The 21,948-nt window shown below is 38.9% G+C and overlaps 1 protein-coding gene across 1 annotated transcript in view; it reads left to right on the top strand.

Annotated features, from left to right (window-relative positions):
- pxdc1b (PX domain containing 1b) overlaps window positions 1–21,632 on the top strand; it is a 54,408-nt gene extending 32,776 nt beyond the window's left edge. The window contains exons 2-5 of the mRNA XM_039753325.1: window positions 973–1,064; window positions 1,152–1,269; window positions 13,113–13,224; window positions 19,876–21,632. Coding sequence (XP_039609259.1) covers window positions 973–1,064; window positions 1,152–1,269; window positions 13,113–13,224; window positions 19,876–20,008 — 455 coding nt within the window. The 3' untranslated portion in view covers window positions 20,009–21,632. The remainder of the gene's footprint in view (window positions 1–972; window positions 1,065–1,151; window positions 1,270–13,112; window positions 13,225–19,875) is intronic.
- The last annotated feature ends 316 nt before the right edge of the window (window positions 21,633–21,948 follow it).

Raw genomic sequence — 21,948 nt, 5'->3', positions numbered from 1 at the left:
AAATGGACTATGCTAATGACCCTCATACAGATGTAATTACAATGCTGTAGATCTTTATTAGCTGACAGAGCAGCCTCACCCCAACACATCCAAATATCACCACCTGCTTCTGAGGTCTTCATAAGCCCTCTGCCATCATGGGCAAAAATACTGCTAGTCCCTAAACGTTTGTTCTCTTTGTATATGACCATTTGCATTATCTTCAAGCTGAGCCAAACAAGCCATGTTTTATGAAACCATTAGGCTATATATAGCCTGTTGGGCATGATATTTAAAGCTTTCTGTATTTGGTTTCTAATCTTCCAAAGTGACAACAGGCTGCATATATAAACTGATGGAGAAAAAAAGACATCATAAAAGCATCATCGGTCTAAAGAAGTTTACTGTTTTCTACAGGCACTCTTTGCATTCATTGCATTTTAAGTAAACAAATATCGCTCTTGACTTGCAAACCATGCATGTCCAATAGGAAAGATTTTCATATTTTTGGTGTTTCAGTGACCATCTGAAAAGTTGGCATGGCAGTAACATTTAGAAATAAACGTGGCACTTTCAAATGTGTGGGCTAAACCTAAATTCTCCTATTATGCATGCCACTTTCAAACCAAAATTGAGGAAAAATCAACATCTCCATAATTTTCCAAAATCTCACTTGTACAAGTGTCTACTTCATACCTAGGTTCTCTCCAAATGGCTTACCTAATGACTTTTTATGCCTTTATTAAATTTAAACATCAAGATAAAATCTAGTTAATAAACAGGATCATTGTTGATAATTTTATATGAAATATAAAACTGTATGAATTTAAACTGCATACTTTTGTGAAGGAATTACTATACCTTGGGAATACACACTGCAACAAAAGTAGAATATCCACAAACTCCACATAAACTGTGATCAGTGTTACAATCCATCTCCTGCTTTACTGTAAGATATTATTGAAAGACTACAAAGTGTTTTTATTCTTACAGGTCTTATGAAAATTAAGGAAGCTCATGACATCGAAGCCCGGTTGAACGAGGTGGAGAGGCTTCTGAAAAATACAATAAATATGCCCTGGAAGGTAAGAGAAAGAGGAAGAAAATTGGATTAAAAGAACTATGGCCAAGCAACAGAACACTGGATAACCAGTCTCTTTATTCACTCCCAGTACTCCAGGTCTGAAGTGGTTCTTACATTCTTTGAAAGATCTCCGTTAGATCAAGTATTAAAAAACGACAACATCCACAAAATACAGCCCTGCTTCCAGAGCCCAGTGAAAATATCTGGTAAGGACTCCACTTTCCACTTTAATTGTTTAACATTTCGAGTTGGAAACAGTGAAAATGTACAACATTCCCCTGCTGTTACCAAAGGAATATCTGACACCAAGAGGAAGAGTAAATAAGTGAGGGTCATATTAGAAAAGAGCTATTCCAGAGGCCAGAAATGGTAACACAACAGGATGGATGTCACATCTCAAGTTACTATAAGAACTATAGAGCAGAGTGAAACTGGGAAGACTGTGGTCTGGATGAGGAGGACTGAGGGGGCTTAGTGTCTCTCTCAATCCCCCTTCATCGAGGGATAGACAAACTCAGAATTGAGCACAGGATTTTACTGAGATCAACTTTATTAAGTTATGACTTTGATTAAACCACTTGTTTAATTTCACCTCTTAAATATGAATTTTAACACTCTGTTGTTGGATATTATTCAATATATTTTGCCTTAGTAACAACTAAAGCTACCTTAGAAAGCAGAGCCTTTAGCTTTAGCATTCCATGTCAGTGTAATAGATGCACAGCCAGCCTCGGTGATGCAATTAAAGCTAAAGACTCGTCATTTTTGTCTATGAAGTAGCGTCACCATATTGTTTTTTAATACTTTTAGGCATTGTCTACCTATATTTTTTATTTTTATGGTGCCCTGTATTGGCACTTGGCATCACTCAAACTCTGATTAATCTATCATTCTTGAATTGGAAATTGGACCTCAGTGTGGATGATACCTATAACCAATCAAGCATCAGATTTCTGTTGTATTCAGCCAAAATCTTTGCTGTTATCTGTCTATTTATATTATTACCAATATCAGTTTTAATTAATAAATTAAAACAGATTTTTTCACCACTTTTTTTCATAATTTTATCAAATGTTATTTTGTTCATCCATTCCTCCATCTGTTGTTGAAACCGTTTAGTTCAGGGCCACTTGTGTCCCAGTCTGTCCCAGCAACATCAGATACAAGCCATGAATCAGTTTTTTTTTTTTTTGCTAAATTAGTCATTTTTTTAGTTTAAACGCTCTGCACATGTAAATTAGATGTGAGCTACACATTTTAAATTGAATATTCAGTTTTGCAGTATCACCTCAAATGCTTTGTTTTTGTGCTTTTTTATATTATGGAATCTGCGAGAATAATACCTAGTCACTTTGAAAAATGATGCATTAGATGGTGCACTAATGCAGGACCATTTGTAAAAATAATTGATTTCTTCTATAAAGTGTCAAGAACTTAGATAGTTCATATTAGCTAAATTACCAGTGGTAGAGATTAAGGCTTTTATTTTTTTAGGAGAATTATCAGTTGTTGTTAGGGTTAAAAACACTACAGAGATCATTTATAATCTGTCAAAATCACAAAAGAAAAACAAAGTTGTATCCATTGATCAAAGCCAAATTGCTCACTCCAAATGAAAGTCTTTCAATAATTATTTCTTTTATCATTTCCAACTATACCACTTTACTTGTCTTTTGTGGACATTTTTTAAAACATGAACATCATTATGTCACTGGTCATGTGCATTGCATGAGAAGCAATGACTTAACATCATAGTGACCAGGCATACAAAACAGTGGTTGCAGAAAATCATGTAGCCATCAAAATGATTAAATTATAAACAAACAATAAAACTAAAAAGAAAAAATATTTACACACTCCTCACACAAAGTAGCCTTTTAATCCCCTTGTCCCTGAATCAGGAAACTTCAGAAGTATAAGCATCTAAAGATTTAGCAAGTGAAGCTGGAAGCCATGCATTCTATTTGTTTACTGTTAGAAGGGAAAGTTTACCAGAAAGCGTCTGTCACTAAGAGTAAGCTTGAGTAAATTATGCATATGACAATCACTGTAAGTTCCTGGTGTCCGATAGATAAGACTGAGCAGCAGCTTTCAGATGTAGCTAATGTTAAAAATGTGTAATGCTGGGATCCTGGGGTCCAGCTTTGTAAAGGTGAGGCAGGGAGGTGGTCTCTTTCTTTTCTTTCTTTGGTTATAGATCATAACTTACAGGCCTTTAACTTCATAAAACATTAACAAAATGTCACCTTCATTTGTTTATGTAAGGCTGTTAAAGATATTAAAAACAATAAAGGGAGTCAGATTACCTTACTTGACAGCATGTTTGCTTATTTTGGAGGTAATGCACTATTTGCTTTGTTTTGATCTTCAGAACTGAAATGTTTTCTTAGTTTAATTAATAAAAAGGAAGCATGACATGAAAAAGATGAGAGAGAAGATTTTAAATACCATTGTATATGACCCTGGTAGTCCTTCTTGGATGTGGATATTTTCATTCACTGTCATTTAGGTACAGAAAATTCCCACAGAGCAGTTGTAAGCTAAATATACCTCACTGGTATTTAGCTTTTCTTTTTATTTTTCCCATTTTTTAGATCTCTTTTTATTTATTTTAATTATTGGTTTTATTCCTTCTGTTTTGATTCCTTTATATACTATATGAGTTCTGAAAAGTAATGCAAAATAAAATAATGTATGTTATTTATTACATTGTATTATTTTTTTTCCCCATCTATTATCATATTATATATTAGATTAGAATTGCTCAGAGTTTATTCCAAAATACATATCTGACATTTTTGAGTTAGATATTTTTAAAAATGTTTGTATAATCTGGCACAAGATAATTTAACACATTGTGACCTTACAGCATAATTGATTTCCCAGATATAATTATTGTGAAAGTAATTTATCTAAATTTATATTACAATTGCATTATGTGACATAGCCTTCACATAAGACTACCAGAAGAGTAGATGGTTTTATTCAATGAAAATATAAACAGATGGATTTAAAACGACAGATCATCTGACATCATCTGACAAATTTTCAAATTATTATGACCAAAGACATTGAGTTTCTTTAATTAATAAATCAGAAAGAACATGAACATAGATTAAGCAGTGTTCTTCCAGATTAAGTACAACTGGATAATAGCATGTCACCCTGTTAACATTCAATAAGAATATAATATAATATAATTAGTGTTGACCAGTGACATTTGCCAAAGTGTTTATCATTTCAATTTTTTTGCGCTCACCAGTAACCTTTTTTTTTTAATATTTTCCTGGAAATTCATTGTGTTGCTAGGTTAGACAAACTTTTTCTCCCAGCACCCCATGATGCTTTGCAAGACCAATGTGACATCATAAAGCAATAGCAACCATGTGCAGAACTTTCATACATGTGTACTGTAAGATCATTGCCTGATCTACTTCATGCATGTGTGATGCCATAACCCTATCAGTATTCAGGATATTTGCACCCGGCATGCATTACAAAGAAAAAAAAAACTTCAAATATTTTTATTTGAAGATCACATTATCTAATCATAATGAGAATTCTGCCACCGACCATATTACACTCTGTACGGTGCAAGGTGGCATTCCCTGCAGGGAGTACAACAATAATAATGAAAAATGAATTACTATTGACAAGGTGTTTCTATCTTCTTGACTGAGGAAGAAAGTTCAAATTATCTGAAAAGAGACTGGAAACAAAAAAAGATGTTTCAGCTAAATTTGTTGTATTTTGTTTATGGTCATCGTTTGTTGTCTGTGACACATTGGTACAGTGGTTTTCAGGCAGAATTTTTGGCCACAATAACCGTCCCAGAATAGCTGACAGACACATCCCTAGCCCTTGGGGTCACTTAAAAGACCATTGCACCATTATAATCCACTCAAAACTAGTTCAATTCCTCCCTTCCCATTTACTTAAGTATATTTCATGAAATTCCTGAACATTTCCTTGAGTTTGCTCATCACTACATATAATATATATAAATCTGCTTTCTCCAATTCTGTGTCATAGGGCCTATCTCAGCATTCTCTGTCCCAAAGCAGGAACCAACCCTGGATGGGTCACCAGTTCATCAAAGAGCTCTGATACCAAATGGGGCCAGTTTAGAATTGCTAGTTAATATAAAATGCATGTCTTGCAAAAATGCTGCATAGAAGCACTGTAGAAATGGAGGAACATGAAAACTTACATAGATAACCCTAGGTTGCAGAGTTCAAAACAAGGACAACTGAACATCTGAGGCATTAACATTAACCACATTTGCCATAATGACAGAAGCGGAATTTTTATACTTTGTGTCTAAATAGAAACTAAACCCTGCTCTTTTGACTGGAAAGTTGAAAACTTCCATACACAAGTTGCATGGTTAACAGCAGATATAACTACTGCTTCTTTTTTTATTTGTTTTTAATATTGCCAGGCATTCTCGCCGATTCCATTAAACTGACCTCAGTTGAACCATTCTCAAATAAGTCACATATTTACTATTTTCAAAAATACCATTTCTTTGTAGAGGTCTTGGGGGGGAAATGTAGTCTTGTAAAGCTGTTACTGTAAAACAAGTTGTTCAAGAAGAACATAGGTAATAAAAGAACTTTTGCTAAAGGTATATTTTGCACACATATTAGTACATTTTCCTTCACATTAATAATGATAAATACATGGAATAAATTACCAGATAGTGTGATAGAGAACTTGGGCCTCATGTATAATGGCGTGCGTAGAATTCACACTAAAACATGGCAGACAAAAGTGGAAAGTGCATGCACTCAAAAAAATCCAGATGTATAAATCTGTACATATGCCAAGTTCCACACAATTCCCCTTTACAAATCCCAATGAATGTGAATTTTAATGCATGTGCGCACTCCCACAGCCCCACCCCGAATCCTCCCAGAATTTTGTATCTATACTAATAAAAGGCAAAGCCCTCACTCACTCACTCATCACTAATTCTCCAACTTCCCGTGTAGGTAGAAGGCTGAAATTTGGCAGGCTCATTCCTTACAGCTTACTTACAAAAGTTGGGCAGGTTTCATGAAATTCTACGTGTAATGGTCATAACTGGAACCTATTTTTCTCCATATACTGTAATGGACTTTAGCTCGATGGCCGTGGGGGGTGGAGCCCCCCCATCATCACGCCTCCCATGTAATCCCGTGAACTGACTGTGAACGCAGTACGTAGAAAAGAAGGAAGAGCTCCCAAGGAGCGCTGAGGAAAAATGCATACAAGCTTCTTCATAAGTGCAGCTACTGCGGAAACAAAGCACGGTGTAAACCGTAAGTTTAAATTAAGTTTATGGACACGCTCCCGCTGCCGTTTGTCATGCCTTCATCGAATAATTTATTCACGAGATACAAGTTTAATGAGAAGACATGAGGTATAAACGAGACTTTGGATCACTTTGTAACGGAGTTAAAATTGCTGTAGCGCAGAAACTTTTAATTGCTGGGTCTTAGCTAACATTAAATAAAGCCGTGGACATTGCAACATCACACAAGAGAGCAGCTCACGTGAACTGACTGAACGCAGTACGAGTGATCACTTCCATGCTTCAAACCTGTTCAAAAAATGCACTACACAATTGACAAGGTAGGAAAAGAATATGCTCCAAGCTGAGCTCCACAGCTAACGCGGTCTTGCGGAAGCAACTTCGTCATGCTGCCACCAAATACTCACAGAAAAATCCACAAGTTCATACACACGCTGTCTCTAGAGTTTCTCCACACTCAATGTATTCCTTGCATCCCGTTATACCCTCTGATCTCCCATTTCAATTCAGATGCCTCCACTTTCCAGTAAGGATCTGCTGCACGATGACAAGTAATAAGTCTCAGGGACAGACCCTACAAAAGGTTCCCATTGATTTCAGGCAAGATTGCTTTTCTCCTGGACAACTATTCGTTGCATTCTCAAGAGTGAGCTCGCGCAACTTCGCCATATTACATATTAATGCTGAACTGACAACGTGCTATATAAAGAGAACTATAACAAGCGTAATAAATGAATAATAAAACAGTGGAGAACCCGTGGATTAAATAAAAAGGCAGCTTCTTTGACGAAGCAAGGAAAAACGATGGCCTTATATGTCATTTGTTTATAAAACAGCAGAGAAGCTGTGTAAAGTAAAAACCAGCAGAGCGCCTTATATGAGCAGGCAGTCAGCTAAAGAAGGGAATCAATAAATATCTATAATCGTAATAAACGAACAAAAAATACCATACAAGCCGCGGATTAAATAAAGGAAATGGGTACCTGAACAGTAAAGTAAGTCTCAAATAGCTACACAATAACTATAGCAATCGTAATAAACGAACAATAAAAGAGTACAGAACCGCGAAGCAAGGAGAAACGACGGCCTTATATGGCATTCGTTTATAAAGCAGCGGGGAAGCTGTGTGAAGGCAGCTACACAAAAAACAGCGCCACACTCCGAATGTATTCCTCGCATCACCGTTATACCCTCTGATCTCCCATTTCAATTCAAATGCCTCAAATTTACAGTAAAGGCTCTGCTCCGATGACAATTAATAAGTCTCAGGGACAGACCTTACAAAAGATTGCCATTGATTTGAGGCAACATTGCTTTTCTCCTGGACAACTATACGTTGCATTCTCAAAAGTAAGCTCAGTGCACACCTTGATCATATTACAAACGGAGTGCTGAACTGACAACGTGGTATACAAAGAGATCCTTAACAGATAGTTATTGGTATATTTTCCCTCAGTTTAAAAAGGTTTTCTTTTTTTCTTAATAAAAATTTAAAAGCAGTATTCGTCGCTGCGAAGCACGGGGATTTTGCTATATACAGTATATATATATATACAAAGTATGTAGATATGTATATACAGTATATATATGTATGTATGTATGTGTGTGTGTATATATATATGTAGATCTGTATATATATATGTATATATATGTGTCTGTGTATATGTATATATGTATATGTGTGTGTGTATGTATGTGTGTATATCTATGTGTATATATATGTTGATATGTGTATATATATGTATACATATGTAGATGTGTATATGTATATATACACTCACCTAAAGGATTATTAGGAACACCTGTTCAATTTCTCATTAATGCAATTATCTAATCAACCAATCACATGGCAGTTGCTTCAATGCATTTAGGGTTAGGAACCTAATAACTGGTTGGGCCACCCTTAGCAGCAATAACTGCAATCAAGCGTTTGCGATAACTTGCAATGAGTCTTTTACAGCGCTCTGGAGGAATTTTGGCCCACTCATCTTTGCCGAATTGTTGTAATTCAGCTTTATTTGAGGGTTTTTAGCATGAACCGCCTTTTTAAGGTCATGCCATAGCATCTCAATTGGATTCAGGTCAGGACTTTGACTAGGCCACTCCAAAGTCTTCATTTTGTTTTTCTTCAGCCATTCAGAGGTGGATTTGCTGGTGTGTTTTGGGTCATTGTCCTGTTGCAGCACCCAAGATTGCTTCAGCTTGAGTTGACGAACAGTTGGCCGGACATTCTCCTTCAGGATTTTTTGGTAGACAGTAGAATTCATGGTTCCATCTATCACAGCAAGCCTTCCAGGTCCTGAAGCAGCAAAACAACCCCAGACCATCACACTACCACCACCATATTTTACTGTTGGTATGATGTTCTTTTTCTGAAATGCTGTGTTCCTTTTACGCCAGATGTAACGGGACATTTGACTTCCAAAAAGTTCAACTTTTGTCTTATCAGTCCACAAGGTATTTTCCCCAAAGACTTGGCAATCATTGAGATGTTTCTTAGCAAAATTGAGACAAGCCCTAATGTTCTTTTTGCTTAACAGTGGTTTGCATCTTGGAAATCTGCCATGCAGGCCGTTTTTGCCCAGTCTCTTTCTTATGGTGGAGTCGTGAACACTGACCTTAATTGAGGCAAGTGAGGGCTGCAGTTCTTTAGACGTTTTCCTGGGGTCTTTTGTGACCTCTCGGATGAGTCGTCTCTGTGCTCTTGGGGTAATTTTGGTCGGCCGGCCACTCCTGGGAAGGTTCACCACCGTTCCATGTTTTTGCCATTTGTGGATAATGGCTCTCACTGTAGTTCGCTGGAGTCCCAAAGCTTTAGAAATGGCTTTATAACCTTTACCAGACTGATAGATCTCAATTACTTCTGTTCTCATTTGTTCCTGAATTTCTTTGGATCTTGGCATGATGTCTAGCTTTTGAGGTGCTTTTGGTCTACTTCTCTGTGTCGGGCAGCTCCTATTTAAGTGATTTCTTGATTGAAACAGGTGTGGCAGTAATCAGGCCTGGGGGTGGCTATGGAAATTGAACTCAGGTTTGATGCACTACAGTTAGGTTATTTTTTAACAAGGGGGCAATTACTTTTTCACACAGGGTCATGTAGGTTTGGATTTTTTTTCTCCCTAAACCATCATTTAAAAACTGCATTTTGTGTTTACTTGTGTTATATTTGACTAATGGTTAAATGTGTTTGGTGATCAGAAACATTTTGTGTGACAAACATGCAAAAGAATAAGAAATCAGGAAGGGGGCAAATAGTTTTTCATACCACTGTATGTGTATGTGTAGATATGTGTATATGTAGTGTAACAAAGGTGCTATTTAGGCGCCTGACCCGACACAGATGGACACGGAGGCACGTATAAAAAACACAAAGACTTTATTTTTCTTCGGCTGTGGGACATGTCTTCCCCGTGCCACACAGCCCAAACACAGTCCCGAAAACACAAGCACAGAACAGTTCTCTTCCTACCTTTACCACCACTCCTCCTCAAGCTCCTCCTCCGGGTGGTGGTGGCTGGGCCCTTTTATAGCCCACCCGGAAGCGTTCCAGGTGATTAACCACCTGGTCCTAATTGCACTTCCAGGTGGGGCTGAAGACTTGTCCAGCCGGGCTGTGGGAAGCAGACAGCCCCCCTAGCAGCCACCCCGGGCCCCAACCAAGCTGTGGAGGACTCCATCTCCCATGGAGCCCTGCGGGTGGTTGGGGAATCACCGTTGGCCAGGGAGGCGGCCACCAAGCGTCCCGGGGGAGGTATTGAACTGCCCATGGCGGCTCCCTGGGAACATAAGCAGCAGGGGCGTCCCTGCCAGGCATGGGACCCGGCTGTCCTTCACAGCAGATATGTATATATGTATATGTATATATTGTGAACTTGGACCCGGACACAGACAGACGGACATCTTTGTTTCACCCAACACACCGTTTATTTACAATATATACAAGGATCACGTGCACCACAAACCCCAGTGCCTTCTGCACCGATTCCCCAAAGTCCAGTGCTCACAGTTCCTGTGCCTTTCTTTCCTGGCCGCCTCCAGTCCTCTCTCCAGCTCTGTCCACTACCGCCCGACATCCACCGCTGACTGGAGGGAGGTGGCCCCTTTTATAGGAACCCAGATGGGCTCCAGCTGCTTCCCGCAATCTCCCGGACACACCCCGTGGGCGGAAGTGCCGCTGTGCACCCGAAGCCGTCCGGGTGTCCCTGTTGACTTCCCGTGTGGCACCAGGCCCGTAATAAGGCAGTGCCTGGCGGTGGCCACGGGCCCCTACAGGGCTGGGCTTCGCCTCCGGGGCCTCCAGCATAACCAGGACGGACGCCCCCTCTCGGTCTGGAGGAGGCACAAGCCCTCCTCTTGTGCTCCTGGGCATCCCGGCCGGGGACCACACGGGATATACCGGCATCAGGGCGCCGCCTGGTGGTGGCCACGGGTCCCTACAGGGCTGGGCTTCCAAGCCCTTTACCTGAGGCCCCCAACATAACCAGGACGGACGCCCCCTCGCGGTCTGGAGGAGGCACAAGCCCTCCTCTCGCTGGGGACCACAATATGTTTATATGTGTGTGTGTGTGTGTGTGTGTGTGTGTATATATACAGTATATATATATATGACAGTGACACAACAATTACATTGACAATCATGTTACGTTATTTTTAAAATGTTTCCTTTTCTTTTTCATAACTTCTTTAACACACTACTTCTCCGCTGTGAAGCGCGGGTATTTTGCTAGTATTTTAATTTGCAAATCAATATAAATATCACCTTCTGTTCAGTGTTTGGTTTAGAGACAGTGGAAAAGGCACGTGAAAAAAGAAGCATTTTAGCGAAGTGGATGCAAGGAAAAACGTGCTATTTGTTGCCTTTCATAGTGGTATAAGCAACAAAAGAGTGGTGGAGACACTCAAAATGCTGTAAGAGATGTGGCATATGAAATGAGGAATATAAGGGCTGTACTCTGTGATACGGACCACAAATTAAATGAATTGGTTAAAAAATATATGCTGCATCTGATTACCTGTTGTAAAGTTGTCCAATTTGGCTGATCATTTGGTGGGTCAGGGTCTGATTAATCTCTTCAGGTACGGGCAAGTCACAATTGTCTTCCACATAATATATGCAGTACGCTACATGCTTGCACAATGTGACACACTTTTTGTGGACTACTGCACATTAATAAAGTGGAAATGCTTTCTATTTACATAAGCAAATTAAGGTTCCTTTATATTGTAGCATTGCCACAACATATAGATTCTCTGCTGTTTAGTTTGAGATGATTCGTTATCCTTACAAAGACTGCTTCCCTTTGCCACACTGGTTGGAAAAAGCACCAGCAACTGTGCAATTCTTCGGTTTTTATAGTAATGCCAGTTCATTCTTTTGGTGATTCATCACTGGCCGTTGCAATAGCAATGTGCATGGAGTTGACTGTTCAGATTAAATTTAGAAAACCATAATGTTACTGCGAATTGCACTTTCATGTTATCCAGTTCAACCACAGCGTAAGGAAATCTTATCTATCTGCATGACAAGCGGATAATACCATCTTATAGAGCTGGCCTGGCGTGACTCAGTGATGACTGAGAAATACCTGATCGGTCAGCAAGTTCATGTGAAAAGGTCCTGTGGCTAAAAACCCTCGAGAGTGAATAGAACCTTCAAAGGAGCAGGTAGAACACAATTCCTCAAAGTCTGCCTTTGTAAAGCCGGCTCCAGTTCAGCACACATCTCCAAGATGATAGCTCTTGGAAATCGAAATCTACTTAGAAGCCAGTCATCATCATCTATAAATATGCCCTCTCTTCTAATTCTTCAATTTGTGATGTCTTACGCTATATAATAACGCTAAAGCAACCAATGTACTTGGAATAGTTTGGCCATTCCGTGCACCATCACATTGTTAGAGAATGATTATAATCAATTTGTAAACTATATACAATTAATTTCACATCATCATAGATATGAATCTAAAAAAGAAAAGCAGACCACATAGAAATAATAGCACTACTTTGATGCTGGGTGCCACTAGTTTGCATAACCGAGCAGAAACATGCGTACGCAAAGGGTGACTCTGCCGTGAAAATGTGCAATTTTCTACATCTCGAAGGAAGCATGGAAATGTGAGTATGCAACATTTTGTGTCTATGCACCATTTAAACATAATGTCTTTGGGGACCTTTAAAACTCAGCTTGATGTTATTTTGAATAAATGGGATGAATAGAATTGGAGAGCTTGCTGGACTAAAAGGCCTGCTCTCATCAAAATCATTTTAGAGTTCTAAAAAGTGCAACTGCAGTCTTATTTTAAAAAGTATTGGTCTGGCTAACATTGGTCACAACACAGATGTCATATACTCCCCTTGCAAATCCAAACATCTTCTTTTGCTTTAACACACTTTTCCATTAACAGAATTATAGTTGGCTGGTGCTTGTCCTAACATCACCTACAAGAAGATATGGACAGGAAAGCAATGCCAACACACAAACTCTCATGGTTATTCATGCCAGGTAATTTCATGCATCTAGTTTGCTAAAACTGAAGCCAAGCTTTATATTTAAAAGTTGTCATGTTTTGTTTCTAATCCAAAACAAAGAATGGCATTTTGTTACAATTCAAATAAACTAAAATTTTAGAGAGAGTGAAATAAAAGTGAATATGCTTGCCTATTTTACATCTAAATTGATGAAGAAGTAAAGAACATTTGATAATATTAAATAATTATAGCTAATCATATACTCTTTGTTTTTCATTTACACAGAAATTATGAGGTCAAATGGATTTTGTTTAGCCAATACAGAAACAATAGTTTTTGACCATAGTCTACCAAATGGCAAAGAACATCACCATTCAATGGACTCAGATGAGCAAATGTAAGTTTCTCTTTTGTGTGCTTTTTGTTTGTTTTTTGCTGGATTTGGTGAAGTATAGCTATATTTGTTTTAATAAGTATTATCCAAAACACAAAAAACAAGAGGTTAAGTGAATGAAAGAAAAATATTACCAATAGTTTCACAACATCATCACCCTAATCATATTTATGCCCAAAAGTTGTAAGGTTGAAGAACAATCCACCATAAGAACAATTATCATAACATAACAAACTGCAGATTATATATATTGTACAGGTATATAGGTTGCATGTTATGTTATTTATTTACAGTGCTCACTTTTTTTGTTGTATTTTTTGTCAACTGTTCTGAGGAGACATGCAAGTAAAATTTTCACTGTACTATGTAGATGACACATAAATGGCAATACATGCTGTAGAAAGACAAGGACAAGACATGATTGTCATGGTTTGAGGGGTATCCACCCCATGTATAATAACTTTTGCTGCAAAGAAAATAGCAATCGTTAGTGCAAAGTAGACTCATAGGACTGAGTCCAAGATAAGACTGCTTCAGGGAAGAAGTGCTGGTTCTTTTATAGTGCTGGTGGGGGAGGAAGAGGTGGGCCATCTAACAAGGAGGAAATGATGTCATTGGGATGTGCTCTGTAGCCAGAAGGAAGTGGGTTATTTTTTATTAGTTCCTGTAAAGAAGGAGAGAAGGCATTAGTGCACATGATTAGCCCCACATTTAGGTGGTTCAACATTAACCAGACCCTGTTGCTGCCCCCCCATACGCACGTGTATGACATGGCTTATGACATTAGCCTCCATCAAGCCAAAGAAGTATTTCTTGGGGTTAACTCGGAATCCGGCTTTTCCTAGTGTTAGGAGCACTGCTTGGACAAGCAGTAGGTGTTTTCCACGTTGTGGAATAGATGACAACATCATATAAGTAGGCAGCACTAAAGACATTGTGGAGCCAGAGCACTCTGTCCACCAGATGGCGAAAGGTTGTGGGGGCCCCATGCAGGCCAAATGGGAGGACAAGATACTACCAGTGTCCACTTGAGGTACTAAACACTGTCTTTGGTTTAACAGAGTCCGTTAAAGGAATTTGCCAATACCCTTTAATCATGTCCAAAGTGGTCAGGTATTGTGCCTTACTGACCTGCTCTAGGAGGTCGTCAATTCAGGGCATTGGGTAGGCATCGAACTGAGAGACTTGGTTAAGCGACAGAAATTGTTGCAAAGTTACCAACTGCCGTCAGACTTAGGGACCAGGATGACAGGATGACTTTCTTTGATAACATCTAGTTCCATCATATGCTGGACTCTACCTCAGCTTGTTTTGCCTTGGGAAGTTGATACAGCCATTCCTGGATGACAACCCCAGGTTCAGTAACAATGTCGTGCTCAATCAGAGGGGTCCATCCTCGTTTCTCAGACATTTATGCGGATTAATTTGGCCACCTCTTTGAACGTTTCTGAAGTGAATGGTGTCCCTTGATCCGTAAGGACTGCTTTGGAGATGCCGACTTGCTCAAAGACCCCCACTAATTCTTGTGCGATGGTTTTTGATTTAACCGAGTGTAAAGGATTAACTTTGGGGAATTGGGTAGCGTAGTCAACAAGGACCAAAATATATCTGTGCCCTCTCACTGAGGGTTCGAGGGGTCCAACATGGTCGTTCCCAATCCTCTCAAAGGGGACATCTATAAGAGGCAGAGGAATGAGAGGAGCATGGCCCTGCCTGGGAATCTGCCGCAATTGAAACTCTGGGCAAGAAGCTCAAAATTGTCAGACCTCCTCATTATTTCTGGCCAAAAAAAGCGTTGTTTGATACGCTCTACTGTTTTTTTGGCTCCCAGGTGGGCGCCTAGGAGGTGAGTTTGTGCCAGGTTGCAAACCTGCCGCCAGGAAGTTCTTGGCACTAGTAAATGCAACCGCACCTTGCTCTCATGTTCAGCCACCCGATATAAAAGGTCATTATTTATCACAAAATACAGCCCCTGTGGCATGGGCTTTATTGTGTGTTGGCCGTTAACTGAGACGATTGCATTTTTAGCATTCTTTAGGGAGTCATCATTCCACTGCTCCCTTTTAAAAGAAGCAGTGGTCTGTTTAAATTGAGCTTGTAAGGTCATGAGAGGGTCCAGTGTGACCTCAAGGGGCGTGGCGCTGAGATGTGTGCCTCGTCCACGTCATCAGGCGAGGGTGATTGGGTTGCATCATCAAGTGTGTCAGTGTGGTGTTATGGGTCCACAGCTCGTTGAGTAAAGGCCATTGATTTTAAATAAATAATCATCGCACCCGAGGCGGCTTCGTGAGGGGGGCGTTGTTGGCGCGAGCGCGGGGCAGTCGTCGATGTGGGCGTTTCTCACCGTGTGCACAGGTGAGGAACTGCCCACATTCGTGATTGCTCCGTGGCTAATGCTGCAGCTGTGATGGCCCCTCACGTTTTTAAAAAGAAGCGCGAGTCGGTTGTGGGGTAGTGTAAGAAACGATCGGGAAAAAGAAAGAAACGTTCGGAGAGAAAGGAAAGGAGAGGACGGAGGTTACAGGGAGCGTGGAAGCAAGCGGTGCAGGAGAGAAACGGACACGCGGAGCGTGTGGTGAGCGCGATCGGCGTCGTGGGCAGCTGCGTAGAAGCTGGGTGTTAGGCCGACACCCACGTGTTTGTGTTGATGTCGCTCCCGCTGAGCGAGCAGGTAGCGGGAGTGACCAAGGTGAAAGCGACGAGCCGCAGAAGGCCGCAGAAGGGCAGCGGAAGTCGGGAGGCTTGGAGTGGCAGTCCTTGGTGTGAGCGTCCTGGAGACCAAGGAGTCCAAGTCTCGAGGCTGGGATGAGAGCCAAACCGAAGCCAGGGATCGGGAGGTCTCCAGTCTTGCGTGTGTTTGAGGAGGGCAGCTGTAGAGAGCGTCTTGCCTGCTGCGTGGCCCATACGGGATAAGCAGGTGAGACGCATACAAAAAGAACACCGGATTTGTTTGTTGTTGGTTTTAAAACTGCTTCCAAGAGAAGATTTTAACCTCCGATTTTTAAGGATTGTTTTTTCTATTTATTGGTTTTACTCCACGTTCTTTTTATGGATTATTTAATGAATTTGGAAGAACTGCACTATTTATGAACACTTGTTTTGTTGGTTTTTAATAAAAGCACTGTTACACTTTCTGCCTTCCCCTTGCTCAGTAATTTGCCTCCATTGACTGGCTCATTCGGCAACATTATCGACGGTGTTGGGTTCAAATGCTTCCAACATCAAAGGGAGTGTGGAGCCAGAACCCACATCGTCACAGTCAGTCTGTGTGACTGCGTTATTTTTAGACGCTGGAAGGGAACACGGCGTGGAGGCAACAACAGACAGACTCTGGCTGTCCATTAGCAGGTCTAGTGTAGAAGGAGATGGGGGTTGTGGATTACCGCGGTTGCTTTTAGATCAATCTCTACCGAGGATCACGGGGCTTTTCCGGCATCACGGCCATGGTGAGTTTTTGCATACGCCCTTTGTGAGTAATAGCACAAACGACCATGCTGTAGTTCCACACTTCCCTCTGAATGCAGGAATGAATCGATATTTTGATCAAAGTGATGTCAAAATGCAATGTTGTAGCATTTGTTTTTCTCCTTCTAAAATGCTCCTTTTAGGAGAAAAGTGTGAGTCTAACCTTTTTGTCACTTAACAGTAAATATCCAAACTACTAAACTGTTTTCACCTGTTTTGGAGTTTAAAATCTTTCCTAAAGTTATGGATGTCCATCACAGTAATCTGTTAATTAAAATTGACCAGAACTTGCACTCCATCTTCAACATTTTTCCTACAGTGCAAAATAGTGCAGAAAAACAGTGAATCAAGAGCATATCATCTAGTCTCTTGGATGTAATGCTGGATATGCTGCAGCTCAATTCTGGAAGGCTGCAACTCCTATTTTCTCCTTGTCTAACTGTTCATCACAAAGCAAGATCATGAAGGACAAAGGTATTGGTTGAGATTACCAGTCAGGTGTGTCACTTTCCTATGGCTTAACTGCTTTTGAAATTCAGTTTCTTCTGTCTCACTGGCCAACACCTACACAGCTCTATAGTCCTCATGCAAGCCAGTTATGCTAGAATTGGAGGCATTTTCCTTCTGCCAATAGCTCTAGCCTTCTAGGTAGCATCAGCTTAACATCATCAGCAAAGAACCCTTTTATATCTCCTCCTAATAATACTAAAAGAGAGAATAAAGATATAAGGTGCTGGTGGGTTCCTTTGCTGTGCTTTCACATTGGGTTTTTAGCTCAGTCTTGTAACTGTCCATGTGGAGTTTGCATGCTCTTCTGTATATTTGGGTTTTTTGTGGGGTACTCCTGTTTTTTTCCACATCTCCATGATTTGTATTTTAAGGTAACAAGTGGCTGTAGATTGTCTCAATTACCCTGAAAGTGAGTGCGGCTGTGATGGACTGGTAATTTATTAAGCTTCAGTGTCTGCCCTACTAGCAATGCTCCATTCATTCCTATTTTGACAGACAGACAGACAGACAGAAAGATGCTTAATTTCTCCTTGTGGCTGAAAAAAATTCTGTCTGTATGACTAAATGAGAACACTGTCTAGCCATTTTTCAATCCCAGAGCAAGTACTGCATTTCTATAAACATACAAATGTCCTATTCATGTTAGCAGGGGTATTTAGTCTTGGAGCAAGAAATTATCATGGACATCTAAAATGGTTAATGACACTTCATGGCACTTAGACCCCAGTTTTAGTTTGTGCCTTCCTATGGGGAGCCTGCTAGATCTATCTGCGTTGGAATAATAATCTTTTGGAGATTTTGTTTTCTCATTAACGTCCAAGAATATGTCTCCATGCTTATATACATCTGTAGGTTGTCATGGATGAGGTTGTTAAATTTGTCCTGCATTGGATACAGTGGAGTTTTCAATTGGTTTTTTTCCTAATTTTTTGACCTTATTTAATTTTAAATGTTAACTGTATAAGTTAAGTCTACTTAATCAACAGTGTAAAGATTTAATCAAAATGTCAGTCTCTACAAGGATGCAAAACCCAACAAGTACATATTTATCTAATGCTATATAGTATGAAGAAGAGAGTTCCCATATTCATAAATTGATCAATGAAGCAAGACAATCCATCCATCTTCCAACCCACTATATCCTAACTACAGGGTCACGGGGGTCTGCAGGAGCCAATCCCAGCCAGCACAGGGCACAAGGCAGGAAACAAACCCCGGACAGGAATACACGCATACACAAAGCACACAGTAGGGACAATTTAGAATCTCCAATGCACCTAACCTGCATGTCTTTGGACTGTGGGAGGAAACCAAAGTACCTGGAGGAAAGCCATGTAGACACAGAGAGAACATGCAAACTCCACGCAGGGAGGACCCGGGAAGCGAACCCGGGTCTCCTAACTGCAAGGCAGCAGCGCTAGCCATTGCGCCACCGTGCCGCCTAAGCAAGATAATAATATTAATAATAACTAAAAATATTTGAGCAGTAAGTTTAACCACACATTACATAAGTTTGTAATTCAAAGTTAACATTCAGTGCTGTTTTTACATTTAGTTCACTGGTAGAAAATACAGTAGCACCCTGTTTGGGATAATAAGAAATTTTTAATCGCTAGCTAGACTGAAATGTTTATCCATGTTTATCAAATGAAGCTAATATGTATTCAAGAAATTGATCAAATTATTTTGAGGAGTATCCAAGATCAATTGGGTTTTTTTTTTAGTTCTATGTAATCTGTTGGGCATGTAATCAAATTGCTGTAATACTGTGGTTATCAATTTAAATATAAAGAGTATGCTGATAAGAGTAAACACTGTGTTCATTAAATTAATTGATTTATTTAACCTCATTCTTAAATCTGCTTAATCCAGTTCATTTGGAAGTGAAGCCTATTCTAGCAGCACTCGGCACAATTAAGGAAAAAAAGTCTTTCCCATTCACCACTCACATTGGCAGTCACTTGAGGGACAGTTTGAAATCACAACCAACTCAGAAATACCAGAACATACAAACTCCAACCAGACAACAATACCCAGGCACAGGATTCAAACCAGGGATGCTAGATCACCCCTAAATGTATTAATTGAAAGATTAATTTGATACTGAAAGGATTTAATTTAGTTAACTGCAAAAATGTATCTATTATTCAAATTTTCCTATGTGACAAGATCTCAAACACTTCCTTGGGCCTACATCACAATTATAAAGCATCAGTAAAGTGTTTATTCATCCCTGAAATGTGACCTACTAACAAAATGTAATTTTGGATTAGTCTGTCGGGGCTTAACTGAGACACATTTCTCTTGATATTAGATATTTAGTATACAACCTGTGAATCATTCATATTAACGGGTAATTTTATCTTTATGTCAATATGCCACACTGCTCAGTGATGAATAACTGATCTACTGATATTTTATTAATGTTATGAAGACCAAAACAAGCCTTTGTTAAGGTCTTGTTACATGAGAGTAAATGATTAATAGATGCATTTTTGCAGCACCTAAAGTGTTACAATATTTTGAAATATTTGCTATATATTTGCTATTTCAATAGAATAATAGTTTAATTTATATTTTATTAGTAAATCTTAAGATGTCAGGGTACATTTGGTAATTTCACAAATACACAACTGTCATTTTTAAAATTAATTTCTCTATCTCTCTCTGTCCTTTCAGATTTGAGAATGGCACCGACTTCATTCCAGAATTTATTCCAGATACAGAGAACAATGAAGATGATCCAGAGGCTTATGTTACCAATCTATCCTACTATCATCTTGTACCATTTGAGACTGACATTCTAGAGTGAAACTTCACAGACATGGATTCTTTGAGAAGTTTTTTTTTAAATTTTTTTTTATATGAGAGCCAGAACTTTGCTTAATATTACACACATGGCTGGCTTAGAAAGAACGTAAGCCTTTCAGCTTCATACTCAGATGTGCCTCATTGTCTCTAGCCAGAGACGGAAATGCCTCTCAGCCACATACAATGTGTATGACTTAAGATTTGGTCTGGAAAGAACTGCTTGTAATTTTTATTCCTTTTTGTTTTTTTGCAAAATAGTTAGTGCCCAGTGTGTTTACATGTGTGGATTCAACTCTGACCCTCATAAGGGGGAAACTGTGTTGGAAAACAGATGAATCTGCAGTACTTGTCATTACCATACAGTTTTTATACAGAATCTTAAATAAGCCAGGAAAATTTATATGGGAACTATTAACTGCAGAAACTAATGGATCAGATATACACTAGTACCCAGTGGAACCCTGGTTTACAAACAAGATTTTTCACTACAAACTCAAAAAACAGAAGAAAAAGAAAGAAAAGTGTGTCCTGCTTTCATAGAAAATGTTTTACAAATGAGTTTATTTAAACAGTACTATGAAAACTTTGAAAAAAATCAACGAAAGTTCAGGCAACAGCCTTCAACTTCCAAGTCACTCCATGATGGTGCAGTTTCTAGTGCAGACTGGGTCATAATGCTAGATAACCTGGAAAGATAAAATGCCTGGTGTATATTTGTGCCTTTCTAATATTTTCTTGTGAAAATGAGGCTAACAACATATAACTTTGCCAAACATCTTTGGATGAGTGCTCACGGACTGCACTGATACACATGTGTAGATGCCAAGCAAAAAACTCTCGCCCAGTATGGTCTGCGTGAAGAAAATAAGGTCAGAAATGATATTTTAGCTTTGCATTTTTTTCCAATCATCTTTTTTCAGAGAAGCAGTTTTAAAAAAAATGTATGTCATGCACAATGAATAATATGCAAGTGACAGTAAAAAGGATGCATTAATGTGAAATCTGAGAGATTATATGAAGGTTAGAGCTATCTACCCGCTACTCGGCTGAAGTAATTTTAAAAGCGAAATTAGTGGCATCAAGCCAAACGGGCTGAGAAATGTTGTTAAAGCATCCATTATTTTAGATAAAAGACTATTCCTTATTCAAAGGCTAAATCCAATGGATATTTACTAAAAGTATTTCTTTTTTTTGTTATCTGATGATGTCTTTGTAAATTAACTTGAAATCAAATTTATTTGTCAAAATAAGCTGCTTGGATCATATTAAATTAAGAGGAAAAGTTTTGTAATATACTTTTTTAACTGCATGCCATAAAGTGTTTTCTTGTACTATGCCAAAAATAGATTTTATAACAAAAAGGCAAAATTTCCACAAGCCGAAAAAATGTTTTTCTGCTAATATGATGTGAATGTTTGTTTAATAATTCCAGGAAAATTGCACAATTTCATAACACTGCATGAAAAAGCAGTGTACTATTAAAATATTCATGAATTCTTTATTTATGAAGTTTTCTTGAATCAACAACGAGTAAAGCAACAAGTGTTGAGGCTCTGGACAGCTCTTTTACCTGATATTTTAAGTCAATTTTAATGTAATAAAAATAAAATATTTTAATACTAAAAGCTGTTTATGTAATTGTAAGAGATAAAAGGTCACTACTAAATGTGATTTTATCTATTGATAACACTTCAGTCTTAAAGCCTCTGATACATGTTTTCTGTGACAATTAACCAGCTCTTGAACATTTTACTCTTATAATGAGTCATTCTAATTGTATTTAACTAATGAACAGAATTAAAAACAGTCTGATTTGAAAGCAGGAGTGAGTGCAAAAATAGAAAAGCAACCATGGAATAATGGCAGTATTAAAGTAAGGATTCTTTTAACATCTAAAATTGCCAGTGGATCAGGAGATGGAAGGGACATTCAAATTTTAAA

This window comes from Polypterus senegalus, chromosome 5 (genome assembly GCF_016835505.1).
Source record: "Polypterus senegalus isolate Bchr_013 chromosome 5, ASM1683550v1, whole genome shotgun sequence".
Taxonomy (NCBI): domain Eukaryota; kingdom Metazoa; phylum Chordata; class Cladistia; order Polypteriformes; family Polypteridae; genus Polypterus; species Polypterus senegalus.
The sequence above is the reverse complement of the archived record's forward strand: the minus strand, read 5'-3'. Positions and strand labels throughout refer to the sequence as shown.